Source organism: Euprymna scolopes, chromosome 40 (genome assembly GCF_053919585.1).
Source record: "Euprymna scolopes isolate OS-2025 chromosome 40, ASM5391958v1, whole genome shotgun sequence".
NCBI lineage: Eukaryota > Metazoa > Mollusca > Cephalopoda > Sepiida > Sepiolidae > Euprymna > Euprymna scolopes.
The window spans coordinates 52352254-52365572 of record NC_136521.1 but is presented as its reverse complement, the minus strand read 5'-3'; the positions used below and the strand labels follow the sequence as shown (position 1 = coordinate 52365572).

Sequence of the window (13319 nt, the reverse complement as noted above, 5' to 3'; positions counted from 1 at the left end):
ATTCAGACATAGGGCAATCTTTTTCATCGGTTTTTGGGCGAAAATTTGGCTTTCATCAGGTCAAAGTTAATAGAGTTGCCATTTGCAGACTACCAAACTCCTCTGCCAATTTTGAGGCTAAACACTTGAAATTTTAGATGTAGGTTACCTGGACAGGAATCAAACTTTTTAATATATATATATATATATACACACACACATACATATGCATATAAAGTTATGAACAGTACATAGGGCCCGAGCAAAGCAGGGCTGAACTGCTAGTATATATATATATCAGGTTGACAAGAAAGTTCTTGTGGTTTTTAACTTTTAAATTCAGATGAACATAGCTCAAACAAAAATTTATTTATCGAAATAAGTACTATTGCCAACGCAAAACAAGTGTATCTATGCTAGTAACGTAAACATCTTGCATTCTGGTGGCGATAAAGTCACTGAAGGCGTTTTTAATATCGCTTAGGTTTTTGAAGCATTTTTAACACAAAGTTGTCAAGATGCCTGATAAAGTGGTAGCCAGTAGATGAGAGGTCTGAAGAGTATGGCGGATAAGGCAAAGTTTCGTAGTCCAACTCATTCAACTTTTGCAAGGTCGGTTTAGCAAAGTGTGATTGGGCATTGTCGTGGAGGAGAATTGGGTCTTTTCTGTTGACTAATGCTGTGTATTATTATCGAAGTTTCTGATACATTTCATCTATTTCTTGACAATACTTCTCCACCGTAATGGTTTCGCTTGTATTCAAAAGACTAATGGATTAGACCGCAGAGCGCCAAACAGTCAGCAAGATCTTCTTTTGGTGCAACTGTGGCTTTGGGAAGTGTCATGGAGCTTCGTCGGTGCCTAACCACACAGCTGAGCATCGCCAGTTATTGTAAAGCATCCATCAGATGTCACAACCCGGTCGAGAAACGGGTCGTTCTTGCTGTGTAAAAGAAGGGAAGATGACACTTCATAACGGCGTTTCTTTTGGTTGTCGTTCAATTCTGAGGCACTCATTTATCAAGTTTTTTTGTCTCTCCAATCTCTCAAGTGGTTAGAAATCATTGTATACGTTATGCCTAATTTAGAAGCAAGTTCTCAAACAATTGTGCATGGATTGGCTTCGACTAAGGCTCTTAATTGATCATTGTGAACATCCGATGGTCAACCACTATGCGCATCATCTTCACGACAGAATTTCTTAAATCGCCATTGAGCTGTGTATATATTATTAAACGAAACGTGCAGAACAGTAAAAAATACTGCCCAAATATTTCCTGCTCATTGTTTGATAAATACTGAAAATTCCATTAAAATTGGTTAATTTCCTGATTTTTGGTGAATTCTTAAGTAAAGGGAGGGTTCAAAATGTTTATTTACAGGGTGTTTCAAAAGTCTTGGGAACATTACAAATGCGTATATCTCATGAACTATTTCAGGTAGAAAAATGAAACTGGTGCCATTTTAAAGCTTGCTTAATCAAGTTTTTGGTCATACTAATGATTTTCGTCTTATCTTTCCAGGTGCAGTAATGGCGTTCTCTAAACAAGACAAGGCATTTTGCGTCCTCCAATTTGCAAAGACTGAATCGTGGATATGTGTTCAGCGTGCATTTTGCAGGAAATTTAAAAAAGAAGCCCCTGAAAGGAAATCCATTGTCAGATGGCATGCTAAATTTGTGAAAGATGGGTGTTTGTGCCCAAGTAAGCGAACAGGTCGCCCTTCAACTTCAGAAGATGCAGTTGAGCAAGTTCGGACAGCCTTTCAGCGGAGCCCCCGTAAATCAGTGAGAAGAGCCAGCAGGGAACTTCAGCTTGCTCCAGCAACTGTCTGGCGTGTCTTAAGGAAACGACTGCAAATGGTACCTTACAAGCTCAAGTTGGTCCAAAAGTTGAAGGACACTGATAAGCCACTTCGCCGTGACTTTTGCATTGCAATGCAAGAGAAGTTGGAAGATAACAGCTTTGATGACCGGCTTGTTTTAAGCGATGAGGCGACCTTCCATCTGAATGGCAAAGTTAACAAGCATAACACTCGCATATGGGGTACTGAGAATCCTCATGAACTTCTTGAGCACGAGCGAGATTCACCAAAAGTGAACGTGTTTTGTGCAATTTCCAAGAAAGGTGTCTATGGACCGTTCTTCTTTGAAGAGGTAACTATCACTGGTGAATCCTATCTCAACATGCTGGAAGACTGGTTAATGGCTCAGTTGGAAGAAGCAGAATCTGATGACTTCATTTTTCAACAAGATGGTGCACAACCACACTGGAGTCTTAGAGTAAGGCAGTTTCTTAACACAAGGCTGCCTGGTAGATGGATTGGGAGATCTGGGCGAGGTGATGATGTTCTCATGCCCTGGCCTCCTAGGTCTCCAGATCTTACCCCGTGTGACTTTTTCCTTTGGGGCTTTGTCAAGCAACAAGTCTATGTGTCGCCCCTTCCAAGCGATACTGACGAACTAAAGGCTCGAGTACCGGCAGTTGTGGGAACCATTGACGTCAAGATGCTGGAATGCGTTTGGCAGGAAATGGACTATCGACTAGATGTCTGCTGTGTGACGAATGGTGCTCATATTGAGCAACTTTGAAGATTCCCCACAAAACTTGAAACTTTAACCTTTCCAACGGTACCAATTTCCTTTTTCAATAGTTTTTGAGTTATTAAAAATCGTTATGTTCCCAAGACTTTTGAAACACCCTGTATTTCGAGCACCAGCATTCATTTTGCACATACCTGAAAAACGTAACTAAATATTCTAATCAAATAAACACTTTTTATTATAACAGCATTATCTAAATTAATGAATATTCAAAAACAAAAGTAGAAATATTTTTTGCTATTATAATTTTAGTGCGTGAAAATATTAAATAAACAATGCTTAATTCAATGATAATATTGGTAGTTCAAGAAATTAATTTTTCTTCGTGTTATATCGAATTCATTAATTTGGACTTTAGAGTCTTTTTTCATAATGTTCCTGTAAAACTTAAGTTTTGTTTTCAATTCTTATAATTTACAATGCTTTTTTTCCATCTTGTATTTAATATTCTGAAAAGAAGGCATAATTGTTTTAAAACGATTGTAATTTAAACGATTAGATTGAGTGAAAAATGCTCTTTCAAATGATGTATATAAAGTAAACTTATTACAACAAAAACTTATTTGAAAATACATCATTCGAAATCAAAATTAAAAATTCCGCAAGAACTTTCATCTCAATTTAATATATATCTATACTTCTTTAAATTTGAGTTTTTTTTATGTATTCATATTAAAAAATTTTTTTTCTATTTACAAAGAAAATACAACTTTGTTATATATGGATTGTGGAATTGCATTCATCTGCAAAAGATCTAACTAATGAATGGTGATTATCTTTAGTTAAATATTACGCGCAATTATATTCATGCAGATATTCTACATGATTTATACTTGTGTAATATTTGCGTAAAAAGCTTTTAGTAAGCACAAACCTATATATATATATATATATACATATATATAAGTGTTTTATGGTACAAAACTTATAAAGCGTTTTAAATAAGGTCAGGAAGACTCTAGGGGCCCCTTTCATCAACAAACTCATCAGGAGTCAATTGTTGAATTTCTATCAAGTGTAAAACAAATGTCACGCAAGAACGAAGACTTAAGTGGGTATTACTTATAAAATAACGAATGGATGAAATGAAAAAAAAAAAAATTATATATATATATATATAAATTAAATGAAGGGCGAATGGGATTACGAGTAAAAAATAAAAAAAATAAAAAAAATTATGAGTAAATTATACGTTGGAAAATATGTACAATTGTATAAAATATATGTACAAAATAGGATATGCGGGGAAGTTAAAATTTAAAATATATCCCCAAATAAGTCCAAAGATTTTACGAATTCCTTCTGTCGACAGAGAGAGGGCCTGTGTGAGAGGATAGAGACTGACTTCAGAATCCTCAGGTGATTCGAAGAGTCAGCCCAGTGTAAAATCCTAAACCAGTCCATTTCATATGCATTGGCACATGCTGGATTTTCAGCGAGGTGCTGACCAATAGCAGATTCCAAGGTGAACGAGGGGTGACGAGGTTTACCTAGTCTGATATTTGCTGGAACATGGTGTATTCTTGTCTGCAAATTTAAACGGGTTCGACCTACAAAGACAGCAGCATTACTATTTGTGATGTAGGGCAAACCATCCTTCACAACTGAGGGAAATGCAGACTTAACACGATAAATCAAGCAAAGAGCAACAGATGGGAAACGATTTGATACAGACTTAATAACAAGTCTACCCAAACACTGACCAGGGTCACCAATCCAAGAGATTTTTAAATAAACAGAACACTTGGAGTGACCAAAAACTGTAGGAGAATTGTGAGCTTTAACTTTATTATAAATAATATTATCAACCAATTTCTCCGGATAACCATTGTGAATAAAAATGTCTTTAATCTTCTTTAATTCACAATCCAGTTTACTAGAAGAACAGATTCTAAGGGCTCTATACACTAAATCACTGTTGTAAAGGGAGCCAGCACAACTATCTATAGTCTCTTGTAGCGGGACATTGGTAAATAAACTAGATACGTCAAAGGAACACATAAAGCTGTTCTTAACACCGGGTTGCAATTCGTGTAAGTAATCAACTAATCTAAATGAGTCACTAATACAACGTTTAGTGTATAGAGCCTGAACTGGTTCTATAATGGTTAAAAGCCATTGGGCTTAGGTGTGCTGGGCAGACCCCGCCATAGACAAAATAGGTCTAAGCGGAATACCTTCTTTGTGTATTTTAGGAAGGCCATACAGTCTAGGTCTCAGAAAATATAATGCAGATTTTAATTAAACAGTTGAGTTAAGTAGAAATCTGATAAGACGATAACTGGATGTCAGTTTTAATACTTGAAACAAATAAATATTTATATTTTCAAAACATTTTTTTTTAAATTAAAAACAAAATTACATTCTAAATTATTGGGCATAAAAAATTTTGAAAATATAAATTTTTATTTTTTGATACACAATTTTTTAATATAATTATAAAAATATTAACAAACAACGGATATTTTGTTGTTCAATAGATATTTATTCTTTTATTTGTGATAAGGAGACTCACAAACCCAGCATTTTGTTTTCCTGACGAATTTTTACATTTTTTTTTTTTTTTTGGAAGGGAAAGGGGTTTTATTTTTTATTGTTTTTTTTTTTAGTTGTTGTTGATGTTGTGAAGGTTTCCAATCGTATGTGCCAATTCTTCATTTGTTGGTATTTTTAATTTATTTATTTATATTTTTTTTTTTCGGGGGAGGGGGACTACAAAATGGTTTTGTTGTTGGTTTTTTTTTTTTTTTTTTTTTTTTTTCACCAATTTGATGAGTGGAAGAAGAAGTCTATAGATATTCCTGGATGTAAGAGTGATGCGGACAGAACTTTTTTTAGTTCTGAACAAAAACAAAAACAGACTTTAGCAAATCAACAATAACAGTTCAGAAGAAAATGGTCACAAATGCTCAACAAATGCCATCTTTGTGGTGGGGGCAGAGTTAGACACAAGGTCAGTTCTTAATGTGGAATGAATCCAGCTACCCCCAAAACAGGGGATCACTGAATTGGGACCCAAAAGATAAAAATTGCCTTAGTCTAAAAGACTTTCTCAATCAGTGACCAGGGACAGAAAAGATGAAATGTAATATCAGAACAGATACTACAATTTGCTCCTAAGAGTCCATTGTTCAGAAGATGCAGGAAAAGAATGAAATGATGTTTAGATTCATTCTTTGGAAGAAAGAAAACGGAAAGAGGGGGGGGGGCAAAAAGAAAATGAAGATGAAATGAAAGAGAAAAAGAAAAGAAAAGATAGAAATTGGAATTTTGTTTATTTAATTTTAAGTGTTTTTTTTTGTTTGATTTGTTTTGGGGTTTTTTTTTGGGGGGGGGGGGGTCAATTATATGGGTCGTTTTTTATTTGTGGATATATTTGTTTTGTTTGTTTCGCAAGGTGACGAGTGGAAGAGGTCTATGGAGATTCCTGGAAGAAGTGATGCAGAAAGAGACCTTCAGAGCTTTTTGCTTTTCTTTTCCGTTTCTGGACAAAAAAAAAAAAAAAATGAAGGAAAAGATTTTAGCAGGTTGATTGAAACTAAAAAAACAGGAAAAGAAAACGTGTGTGTGTGGGTGGGGGGAGGATATATGAATGAAAGAGACTGGAGGAATGAGAAAGGGAAAGAAATTTGAAGGAGACTCTTTATCTTTTGATTTTCTACCAGTCATCATTCTCTGCAAAGATTTTTTCTTTTGCCCGTACAACTGCAAAAAAAAAAAAAAAAAAAAGAAAAAAAATTAGAACAGAAATTAAATAAATTAAAATTTAAAACATTTAAAAAAAATTTAAATAAATTTTTTTTAAAGTTAAAAAAAAATAAAATTTTTGATTTAAATTTAAAAAAAAATAAACAAATAAAAAATAAAATTTTTTAACTAGATTAATCCAAAAGAGAAATAACCAAATAATAAAACAACAATTCTGAAACAAAAGCAGCAACATTTTTTTAGAGGTGGGGGGTACTTATACATAATATGAACCATGTTGTCGTAGGTATATATGTAAACTGCCAGTATTATGATGTGGGGGCGCATGTAGATGTAGTCCATGGTATATAAAATGTTCTAATGAATGTGTTTACAGAGTATATATACATTTGCATATACAGTACCATGCAAAAGTGTTTTTTACATTACATTTTTCTTCATAACTTTAATTAGGGTTCAAGATTTTACCTAAAATTTGGTCAGTATATTCCTATTACTATTCTAAATTATATTTGGAGTAATAATTACAACATCAATATTTACAAAGTTTATATTTAAGGAAAAATATGAATTAACTCAAAAGTAATGGTTTATTTTCCTAATCTTACGTTGTGATTTGGTTTCAAGCGCACTTGATGCATATTTTATTTTATTCAAATTAAAACGTTTCTATTGAACTCTGATTCTTGACATTATTCTCGCGTTACCTATGCACAGTTCAAATATTTCAAAATGCAACCGCCAGATACAACGCATGGCTCTTTACAAACAGACTTCTTTCTCCAAATTTACAACATGGCAAGAAAAAAAAAAAATCAAAACAACACATTGACGATGGAGTATACCTCCGAAATATATTTGATAAATTTCAAACAAGTAAAATATTTGTTTATTTTCATAATATTACGTTGTGATTTGGCTTTCAAGCGCACTTGATGCGTATTTTATTTTATTTTTATTTATTACATTAAAAATTCAGTAAAGAAAACAAATGGGGACCAAATTATTGTCGGCATATTTAGGGTAGGTTATGTAAACATTTAGCCAAGGAAATGGCAGCTGCCGACAATTGGCAAACTATCTTTTGTTTATTAAATTGTTTCGTAAAAGTACAGAATAGTTGAACCCCCCCCCTCCTCCCTAATTTTAAGAATGAGTTTCTAAATAATGACATTAGTATTTCAGCGCGGTTCATAAACTACAAAAGTATCTTACCATATTATAACTGCTTTTCTTTAATTTTTAACTGTTTCCTAGAATTGTTAAACTGGTCACATCTCCCCATTTTAAGAATAGCTTTTTAAATGACATTAGTATTTCAGTGCAGTTCATAAACTGCACAAGTATTTTACCATATGATAACTGCTTTTGATTATAATTGTGTTTTTCTTAAATTTTTTAACTGTTTGCTTGTGGTCAAATAAGTTTTCATTTGGTGTCTTAAAAATTAACCATTGAATTTGCTGGAAAAAAAGGGTTGGGGGGGGGCACCGTCTGGTGTTGTATATTGAAAAGGACAGCTCCCGGTTTTTAGTTAGGAACAAAGTAATTAGGATCAAATATTATTATTGAAGGAGAATTATGGAATCAAATGCATTTATGAAAAGTTAAAAAGAGATACATTTTTGTTAGTTAGATACGATTCCAGGAATGCAGTGAATTATCCATTGTAATGAGGAATGCAAATTAGAATAACTTATACAACAAAACAATGCGGTAAACAGAAAGTTGTGTTGGTTAACTTGGGTCAATGTGGTGATGCCTATGTAAAAAAAAAAAAAAAGTAGAAATCATAGAACAATGGAATTAAAGAATGTCCACAGAGAAAATCTTGGACTTGTGTTGCCAGGAAACGTGTTGGAAGCACGTGCATGGAATTCACATGTCTGGCCCGCGTGCTGACATCACAAAGAAATATAAAATTAATATATACACTAAGTTAAACTAGAAGTCAGTCAGTCAGGGTGAGTCGGGAAGACTGACAAACTCCTTAAGTGAAGGGGGCCAGGAGAAGATGACACTGTAGCATCGGATTCCAATCACCAGCAGGATGAATAAACGTCTTGCATTTGTTACGTAAGCCTTTTGTCTTTGTTCATTTTTCAACCACAAGGTAATGTGTTTTGTCTTCATTGCCTTGTATATTGAACTTTGCATGAAAGCCCCCCCTCTTCCAAAGAGTGACTGTATCCCTCTTTTTAATAATGCATCTATCCATCTATACATGTCACCAATTACACACAATAGAAAAATGGAGGGTTTCACAGACTTTGATGACGAAGTATTGCAAGTGTGGAATATTCATTAATCTTCATTTAATCCTGGGTAACGTCAGGTCCCCCTGATTCTTATTAAAGTCATCATTTTGTTTGTGTTCAATGTCAATCCGGAGCTAAGTAGCCATATTTTTTTAGTTTATAACGCAAACTTCAAAGGTTTATAACTTATTTTTCCTCGATGCAAGTCAAAAATTCAACCTAATTAAAAAGAAATACAAAATCTTTGTTTTGTAGAACGAAAATGTCATATTCCAAAAATCATGTAAATTGATCAAGTATTGCTTTTAGGACTGGGGTGATCATATCTACTAGGAATCAGCTCAATAGATAAATAGAGAAATAATAAAATTATAAAATCTAAAAGCTAAGTATGTAAGACTCCATGTCCACCATTTACCAATAAAAGCCATTGTCAACAAAAATAAACGCAAGTGCCCTCTGAGAAATCAGTGCTAAACAAAGGTCTCAACTTTACCATAAACATCAAGCAAATTCCATACTTAGATATGATAGCTCCAACAGAGGAGGCAGCCTTGAATAAACTCAAGGCAAAAGGAGATGAATGAACTAAGGTGTAAAGTGCGACAAGCACTCGAGAATTCAAAGCCTAACTTCTCAAAGAAAGAAGTATTGGCTATCAAGTCACTACGCAGTGACAATGATATCATTATACTACCAGCAGACAAAGGCAATGCTACAGTATTAATGGATAGAGCAAAATATTCCAAGAAATTGGCAGATCTAATAGTATCTGGTTTAGGTTAGGACTGAAGGCGCTATCTTCAGACAATGCTACTCTGAACCCGTAGAGATTCAACATCTCTATCCACTGCGCCATGGGCCCTAGGCTACCTAAAGCCGGCAAAACGTGAGATGACAATAATTACTGAGGATACAGTTAAGACTCAGTATTCATATCCCGTAGTGGTTTGCCACCTGAGGAAGAGCAGAAGAACAATTGGCCGAAACGTCATGAAACAACTAAAAGATGAGGATGATAGTCCGCAAATAAATAAATGTAGAAAAGAAAAACTGTCGCAGATCTTCGGCAAGAACAAGAACCAAACGCCACCTACAAAATACAGACAGCTACTTCAGCAATCTATCACATCTATGAGACCTCATTAAGATTCATAAATTCATTATATCTAGGTAGGCTCTCTCTACCATGCTAGAAAGCTACTAACGCCCGAAAGTATCTTGTACCTCTATAAGACCACCATTCGCCCATGTATGGAGTATTGTTGTCATATTTGGGCTGGTGCATCTGCTACTAGTCTCTCGTTCCTAGACAAGGTTTAAAAGAGAGTCGCCAACCTGATAGGTCCTGAACTGTCATCTAAGCTTCGGCCTCTGTCCCACCGACGTAATGTTGCATCCCTCTGCCTTTTCTACAAGTATTTTAATGGTGAATGCTCTGACAAACTGCAAGTACCCCCTTGACGTAAATAACCCCGACAAACCTGACAAGTAGCGAAATCTCACTCCTTCACAGTAGAAATCCCTAGATGTAAGAGAGCTTTCTACTCCAGTAGTTTCTTTCCCAGAACCGCTAGACTTTGGAATTCCATTCCGGGTCCCTACTTCCAACTGTACTGACATGCAGAAGTTCAAGTGTAACATGAACTGACATCTTGCAGCCCAACTCCCTATATAGTACTCCAGTAGCTTATGTCCCTGATAGTAGCCCCCTTACACCAAAGAGGCAATGTGCCACGTTTGGGGTGAAAATGTAATAAAAAAATATTTAAAAAAAAATCTTGAAATATTTATTTATGATGTTTGGTTTGGTTGTTTTGTAAAAAACATTTTCATTTGTGACTTTGCAAAACTCAATCAGGTTTTGAAAAGGCAAAAAAAAAAAAAAAAAAAAAAAAAAAAAAAAAAGAAAATACCAAAATCAAAGTTTGGTGCATTTTTGCTCAAGAAGTTAGTATCTTCAGACAGATTAAGTTGATAACACTAGATGCCATAAAAGATATTACCACTTCGGGCCAAAGTGGAACTGGGAGTAATGGTAACAAAGGGGAAACTCCTCATTCCCCACAGCCCCCAAATAGGGTCTCACCACTGATTGTATCCAGGACGAAGATTTAGATTTTGTTTTATTTTACACTTTTACATAATCTATATATCTAGAAAAGTGAGAATGTGTGAGGACACTTCTCAACCTATATACTCAAAGAATTTTTGATCTATAGACTTGGAATTTGGTGTATAGAATATTCAGACATGAGGAAAACTTTAATCAGTTTTCATCCGAAAAAAACGGATGCTAAAGGATAAAAATTGAATGGTGGCCATCAGATTTGTATCCGTTTGCAAACCATTTCATGACTGCGCATGCATGAATCATTCACATTATGGTAAGAATAAGGTTTAAAAACACCTTTTAGAGGTCGTGTTCAGTTGGACTAATGGTTATCGTATTTGACTAACCATTTTTAGGTTTGGTTTCGATCTCAGAGTATTTTTATTTTTTTTTACTTACAAGAAGTGAATTGTTTAGAAAAAAACATAAAACTCACATTCACATGTCTCAGTTTCTTTCCGTTCTTTTATTACGTCATTTGTTTTTTAAAAGGAATGTAACGTTATGTTTAATGCCAGGTTCATCTTCTAGTAGTCAATATAAAAAATGATATACAAGTCACAAAAGGTAAGAAACATCGTCACACAATTTTATTAATATAAAAATATGAACATTCAAAAAAAAGGTAGACAGTTTTGTCAGCCAGCTTTGTAACTCCCCTTATATCCCTATTGGGACTCCTAAAGGGCTTACCTTTTAGCTAGCTTGTTTGGAGTCCAACGGATTTAACACTGATGGTAGGGTCTCTTCCAAGCTTGGTTTCTGCATTGGATTTTTTTCTGTTTTGTCATCTTCTACTTCTTTCTCCGCTACTTCTACAATAGCAGGCGACACCAAAACAAACTAAGCGTCGAAGTCTGCCAATTCACAAACCAAGGCTATCTATACTCAGAAATCCATTGTGTTTTATTCCCTCCCTCCTCCAAGTCACATCTATGCAAATGAATAAAGGTATCACTTTTAGTCCAGTCACGCACGTGCAGTACCATTTCTCTATCTGCAGCCATGATGTTCACTTTGTCATGCAATTTCGACAGTTTCTCTGATAAGTGACATATAATGATGGTGGTAAAGTATCCTTGGTAGAGGGCAAGGTTAGTGCTTTTCTGGACAGTACTTTCCCAGAGTGAAAATACAAGAGAATGAATTCGGCAGCTTCTTGATCAGCACTCAGGAAACGTCAGATGTAAATTTCTTGAAGTATTTTTAGCATAAATGACGAGGTCTGCCACGCTAATGTTTTAGCTTTATGTTAGACTAGGGGTGCTCGGCTTTGCCCGGTTGCAAATTACGCTTAAATCATTTGAGGGCCCTAACGCTGCTCTGCAGAAGAGAAAGTTTGAAAATATGGAGACAAACGGACAAACAAACAGGCAGACGGACCAACATAGTGCTTTTTATATAATAGATTATTTTACCTCCAAAATTATGATCATTTAGAAGATTACCTTGTTTTTAAGTAATTTTCCTTCATCTCCATTTTCGGTATTTTTTTAAAATTAATATGCAGGTTAAGAGACATTGTCCACACTGGTTGACCCTTGTCCAGTTAGCTGGAAGATTTCACTCCATCCATTCATTTCAGAAAGCTTCCACGCTATGCCATTTTTTTTTGCATTCCACGTATCCATACTAATGAAACATTTTTTACTCTATTTATGATGTCGATGAGGACAAGCTGTTGCGATCACACAGTTGCCATACCTCCTGGCTTCACATTACAAATCTATCTAATCATTGCCCTGTCGACATAGTATAGTATTTTCTTTGTTTCATCAGAGGTCAATATGTGTCAAAGTTTGACATGGTATTTTCTTTGTTCTCTGCTAGCCTGAAATTTGTGTGCGTGTATGTGTATGTGTGCATGATCTCCAAGTTCCTTTATCCAACACTGCAATCATTGCAGATCTGTTTTGGCACAAGCCCAATTTGCATGAAGCATTACATCAGCATTATAATCATTCAGTAAAACAAAAGTTATGACGAATTTTCTGGTGTTAAAAATCGTAAAAATTCGTAAGGAGGTGAGCAACGTTTTTTTTTATGACTGGTTTCCATAGCAACCATGTTGCTTCAGTAATTAGTGTTGCTACTAATTCACTGCTCTTGCAAAAAGAGAAGTAACAAGTGAAACAAAGAATGAAAGCAGACGAGTGTCGTACATTGTTTTACATGTGTATGTTATGTTTATGGGGGGAAAAAAATAAGACTGAAATTAAACAAAGAACGAGTGAACTTTCTGGAAACCTGGAACAAAATCATGGATTACAATAGAAAAATGCGGGCATGAAAAGTAATAGGGTTAAGCTTAAACATGGGGAAAAAAAAAGGACAAGATATTCTAGTAAATAATATAATAAATTCATATCTTAAAATATTGCAACATTAAGATTTTTTTTTGAAAATTCAATTTAACATGATAATATTCTTAATGCTGCATATTTTAAGTTATAAATTTATTATATCTTTTACCAGAATATCTGGTCCTTTTCTTTTCCCAGGTTTAAGCTTAACAATATTAGTTTTAATGCTAACATTTCTCTATTCCATATATAACTAGCATTTCAGCCTGGCGTTGTCCGGGTGTTTGGATGTGTATGTTGAGAAAAAAAAAAGCAGTTGATTTTTTTTTAACTTTGACCCCTATTATGGCCCCGT

The 13319-nt window shown here is 34.7% G+C and overlaps 1 protein-coding gene across 2 annotated transcripts in view; it reads right to left on the bottom strand.

Moving 5' to 3' along the window:
* Positions 1–5957: 5957 nt before the first annotated feature.
* Positions 5958–13319, bottom strand: part of LOC145265570 (poly(A)-specific ribonuclease PARN-like) — a 160256-nt gene continuing 152894 nt past the window's right edge. For both annotated transcript variants that reach the window (XM_080121542.1, XM_080121544.1), the window contains one exon: positions 5958–6287. In XM_080121542.1, the coding sequence (XP_079977668.1) occupies positions 6241–6287 (47 nt within the window). In that variant the 3' untranslated portion in view covers positions 5958–6240. The remainder of the gene's footprint in view (positions 6288–13319) is intronic.